Source organism: Pteropus alecto, unplaced genomic scaffold (assembly GCF_000325575.1).
Source record: "Pteropus alecto unplaced genomic scaffold, ASM32557v1 scaffold75, whole genome shotgun sequence".
NCBI classification, from domain to species: Eukaryota; Metazoa; Chordata; class Mammalia; order Chiroptera; family Pteropodidae; genus Pteropus; species Pteropus alecto.
In genome coordinates, this window is record NW_006440638.1 from 23,509,846 (window position 1) to 23,515,671 (window position 5,826).

At 40.2% G+C, this 5,826-nt stretch overlaps 1 protein-coding gene across 6 annotated transcripts in view; it reads right to left on the reverse strand.

Moving 5' to 3' along the window:
• CACNA2D3 (calcium voltage-gated channel auxiliary subunit alpha2delta 3) overlaps nucleotides 1-5,826 on the reverse strand; it is a 799,126-nt gene that overhangs the window by 199,086 nt on the left and 594,214 nt on the right. For all 6 annotated transcript variants that reach the window (XR_003048003.1, XM_015593665.2, XM_025050813.1 and 3 more), the window contains one exon: nucleotides 3,902-3,976. Coding sequence is in view for 5 of the 6 variants with exons in the window: in XM_015593665.2 (XP_015449151.1) it covers nucleotides 3,902-3,976 (75 nt within the window). In the remaining variant the exon portion in view is untranslated. The remainder of the gene's footprint in view (nucleotides 1-3,901; nucleotides 3,977-5,826) is intronic.

Below are 5,826 nucleotides of genomic sequence, written 5' to 3' on the forward strand. Positions count from 1 at the left end.
GGGACCCAGCACACCAGGCACCAGGCAAATGTTGAATCAGTGTCAGTCTACCAGAAGTAGCAAGGTGGTGGCAAAGATAGAGTCAAGGTTGAGAAACACTTGGGGAGAGGCTAAGGGTAGTCCAATTATCAACAGAAAAGTATTACGTTAGCAGTTTTGTCAATTAAATCAAAGCATGTCTGCTGAGTAAGGACCCTGCATCTGAGCTGTTTTTGGAGACACTTCATGATTCATACCCAAATCATACAAGATTAAAGAAAATACTGGATAAAATCAAGGCAAACATTAAGTTTCAGGGGAAAGATTTTATTGGACAAATTAGAAAAATATTGGTATTATGCTTCAGAGAAACCCACCTCTTTCTTCTGGCTGCAGGGGCAGAAACAATCTCAGTGGTAGATGGAGAGAGGATATGAGTTTTTAAGTGAGCTTGTTTCATCCTCTCGCACTGGCCATAACCCCACACTCACACCCAAGGTGCTAAGCTGGCAGCCTTGGCCAAAACTGAGGGGAACGTGCCTTTATAATAAGGATTTGATTATGTAGCTGGGCTTGGGAGAAGGCGAGCAGATCTGCATGAGGATTCCCTGCCTGAATCCTCAGCTAGCTAAGGTAGCTGCTGGCAGCCGGCTGTCCTTAGCAATGCATGAGGCTGTGTCATGTCCGGTGCAGGCACCAGGTTTCCAGGGGAAACTCTCAAATTATATTATCCCAAAGGGCTCAAAGTAAGTGAATGTGAGAACAGTGGCTTTGGAGGATCCCTTAATTCACTCATCTCCAGGTTCCCTACTATTTGCTGAGTGGACTGGTAGTGAAAGGGAGGGAGAGAAAAAGTTTTCTGCTTTTGTTGTTCAAGTGAATGAAACAGAGATGAACAAATGTACACGCCAGAGTCAGGAGTATTCCATCCATGTTGATCGACTCTTAACTGTCATTCTTCAGTTACTGTAGCTTCTAGTATTATTCTTACTGCTTCTTTAAAAACAAACAACACCGATTCCCTCACATGGTAGGGCTCACCGAGAACCTTACAGTACAGTTGTTGTCTGTCTTCTAGACCAGAGTTGGCCAAGAAAACTGAGAATGTGTATGTGTGTATGTGCTGTGTGTATATGGTGACAGAGAGAGACAGAGACAGAAGGGTAGGTGAGAGACAGACAAGCACAAACAGGTTTAGCCAAGGTTTCACAGACTAAGTTGATGGCAGATTGAAATTAGAATTGCATGCAGATTGCATGATTTCAAGGACTCCGTATCTGTTCACTCCTGTGTGTGTGTGTGTACATGATCCCTCATCAATGTTTATCACACTAATCTGAACCAACTGAATAATCAAAAAGTGTTCCTTAGGTCCTCCGTAAGCATCCACCACCACCACATCCTACCGACCTTTATGGCAGCTGAACTCAGAACAATCGAGCCAGGATGGCACAAACAGGGCATTGGGTTAACATCCACTGTCCACATGGTGTCCTCGGGCCTGCTCTGTCACACAAGGCTCTTTGCTGGCATTATTCCATTTACTCTGACAATCAAGTGGTGACTTACACACTATGGTTATGGCAGCATTACAAGAGAAAATGATGCGAGAGAGGCTGTGTGACTTGCCCAAAGTCACACAGCTGGGATGTGGCAGGACTAGGAGTCAAGGGTGACTTGTATGTGACCGAAGTCAATTTCCTTCCACTTCAATGCTGTCTTTTTCCCAGGAAGAAAATAGAAAACTCAAGGCACAGTCAATATCCACTTATTGACCACATTCAGATGGGTCAGTTCATGTAATTCTCAATGGTGGGCATCACTCCAAACCTTTCCTAAAGATCTTAAGGCATTAGAGTCAGAGGCAGATAAAGGCATGGCCATTTCTTATGTTCTTATCACAGATCAACAGCAAAATGATTCATCTGGTTTGGGTTCTCACAGATGAGATATGGGGCATTTGTTCGGGCCATCCCATTTATGGGAACTTGACCAAGGCTACCACTTTTGGTGAAATCATTCAGTAAGTTTCAACAGTGAGAACAGAAACGACTTGTATCTGTGAGTATTTGCACTGTCAGGAGATGATCGGTGTTGAGTGGTTGGCCTGTTTTTCTAAAAGCCTTTCGGTTGTCCTCTCAGGGACTACGGCTCTGGAAAGTGCATCAGATGAATTATTTGCAGAAAGACCATTTTCTGCATGACCAGATGATATAAAAGATCAGAAAGACGTGAGTTGACTGTGCAGATGGGAGGGCTCATTTCCACTGCGGCAGAAAGAGGGAAAGTACCTTGGTGACTTCTGACATCTGGTTCCATTTCATTCCTTCTTTAAAAGCTGATAAATAGGAAGCTAATTCACTTACTGGCAGAAGATCCAGGTTTGATTGTTTCATTTACTCTGTTCTACTCCAAACTTGGAATAAATAAGCACTAAGAGCTCAGACTCAGCTCCTACCAAACATAACTCCTGCCACTCCCAACAGACAACCCCAACTGGGCAGCCTGGAAATGAGTAAAGTGCCAAGTTTCTGCACTTAACTATGTTTTTAGACTTAAATGTCCTTAAAAAGTTTGTAGCTTTTTCAATCAGACTTTTAGTAATTCTTAGTTACGTCTGGAGTTATACATCTAGTAACACAATGCTTTTCTGATAAAAAGATGGTTGAAATCAAATATTACCATAATTCCTATCTTAAAGCATGCATATGGGATCCACATGATGTGGCCATGACTCCATTAATACCAGGGCGATTAGAGCAAAGTTGGATGATGATGGAGTCCAAACATGAACTTTTTCTAAACAATGATTCAAGCGAGACGTAAACTGGTCCCCACAATGCTTCTCCAATAAACATTTGCATAGCAGGCACTGCCGTTATTTTCTAATTTCAATGAAAGAGAAAAAGGTGTGTGGGGTGGATGGGTATCTGTGAATGTGCGCACGCATGCGCGCGCGAGCGCGTGTGTGTGTGGCTATAGAAAACAACCTACACTTTCTTAACTTTCGAAAGCAGAATTTACTGTATTACTCTTTATACTCCTATATATTCTTTAAAATTAGTGAAATATACACAGACCAAAAGCGGATGTCCTTTTTTCAACACACCGCACCCAATCCAGGAATAGCAAACACATGGCACACACACTACCAACACCCCTCCAGCGTCCACAGGAGTGACTGTCAGAGGACCCGGGCATCCTATTTGACAAGCCTGGATGCCCTTCAGAATCCTCCTCAGCACCGTGCTCTCGGCAAACTCTCCCCAAGGATCAGGGTGGACAATGTTACCACAAACTGTCCTAACCCTAACCCTAACCCTACCTACCTCAGAAAAAGTGAAAACGATGCTGAAAGAAGGTCAAGTCAGTCACATATCAGGTCACCAAACAATGCTACTGGATATGGCTTAGGTAGGAAATGGAGAAAATCTCAACTGTTTCAATCAAACAGAAAAGGTATTATTGAATCCCTTCAACGCAGGAAGCACTGGGTTTAGGCAATGTAATCTGGGGGCAAATCCCAGGGATTCTGGGTCTAAATTGTTGTATCAAATGTAACTTGCAATGAGTTGGTCTCCAGTTGGAGCGTGAGAGACAATTCGTTATATAAAGGTATATATTATTATATGTTTCAAGCGGTCAAGAGTTTTAAAATAAATCCATATATTGGTAGATGTGAAATAAATAAGTATGTATAGATATATATAGATTTATGTATAAAACATAATAGTAAATGTGTTTACCCAGCATTCTTTATATATTATGTGTCAAAATACTAGTTATAAACTTAAAACAAACTTTAGGAGACAATATTGTGAAATGAGCTTTTAAAGTAAAAACTGCTACAAAGTGTCATCACTGAAAAACGGAAGAAAATCTTAAAATCGTGAAAGGGGAAACACAGAAGTATTTCTCTTACCAGTGGTCTCAGTTCTGGATGCGTCAGGATATATCCATTATTTGTGATTGCAAAGGCATAACCGTGAATCCCTAACTGTAAGAGGAAGCGAGAAAGAAACCTTCATTAGCTTGCTCCCTGGTGAATTCACAAAGCATGAAGCAGCCCGACATTTAGTAATTTACAGCTTAAACTTGGCATTCATAACCCTTATCAGTACAACATTTCATTAAAATGAATGCAAGGCACTGATCCTTGACATTTGGTGGAAATGAAGACCTGTCACAGGATAAGCTCGGCAAATAGCACAATTTAAAATGTCATATCCCCATGTTGGCACCCAAAGGCCTTACTTTGATTTATTTAAAACAAAAACAATTACATTTTTTTTTTTTTAAAAAAAGAGAAAGTGGCTAATGTTTCTGGAAAGACCCCGTATCTAAGTGAACTGAATTCTATCAACCTGAGTGTTTTCTCTCTACCTGAGAAAAGAAAAGAGTGGGCTTCACTGATTCCCATCTAGGCTTCCATGATTCCACATCCCTTGGGCCATCTGAAGCCTGCACTCTCCCAGGCAGTCATTTTTTATAATTCTTCAAGGATAAAAATGACCCCCACCCCCCAGCACACATAGGAGCTTGCCAACCCCTTTTATATCCTTTCGTCTTTAAATTGTGAGGCTGCCAAGCTTTTCCATGCATGCTTCCATCGACACAAAGCCTGGGTAATATTCTATACAGAACCTCACTTAATTTATGTTTTCTGACTAAATGGGACTATGGGAAATAGTTTGAGAGCAATGAAATGTTTTATTAGCTTTAAAAAGTATGTAATCAAATTTAACACTGCACTTATTTAAATAATAATCCCGGCTTTTTGACAATATTTCTATTACACAGTTGACTGCACCCATTGGCTACAATAAATTTACCTACAAATCATTCATGTATTAAAATGGCCTCTGGCATACAACCCATACTGATCTCTCTCTCTGAAGAAAGAAAATGTAACCCACTATTGCCAGAAAACTGAAAGAGGAGAAGAAAAAAAACCTCTATTTTTTCAGACGAGTTATTTCATATATCTGAGCCCTCACCGTTACTTTTCTTTAAAATTCTCCGCTGCTCACATTCTCGAATATGATACTATTAAATGATCCAGACAACAGAGTTTATAAACCAAGAATGGCCCTGTCTGCTTCTCAGCTTAATGTCAAGGAGATGTGAAATTAACTTCAGAGAATTTAACACCGACAATTAAAAGTTTCCCTTGCATTACATAAAGCAAATATGCACGTGGTAGTCAAGGGCAACAGACATTTTCTCCTGGCGTTACCTTGCACAGCAAGTTTTAATAAGAGTCTACTTGACTCTAATGATAAAAGTATATTTCATTATGCTGTGAAAGATAAACCAGAGATTTCCTATCCTTTGAGATGGATATCGTCTCTTTCATCTTGTCTCTTGGAAAAATGTCAGACGCAGTCAACACTGCATTAATTACCATTATTATGTCCCAGTTTAATACAAACTGGAGGGGTCAAAAAGGACTTGGAGAGTTTGACTTTTTCCATTAAAGGCAAAAGTGGTATTTGATTGGAAATTCGAACTCAAAATTAAACCAAACAAATGACATTTTATAGTCAGCTAATATAGTCAGTGCCTTCTAATGTACATTACTTCAGTTCTTGGTTTGCTTATGTGAAGTGATACTCAAAAGAAGGTAGAACTCCTTGCACATACTCCTTAATGTCCTTTACTTTTCCTGTATAACACTTATCAAAATAATAATATTCGATTATTTGTGAGCTGGATTGTAAGTAATCGAAGCATCAGTCAAGGCTTTTAATTATTAAATGCCTCTCTCCACAACAGAATATAAGTTCCATGATGGCCAAGGTCATGCCATGTGGTTAAAAACATGTGGAAGGGTGGTTGGGATGGAGG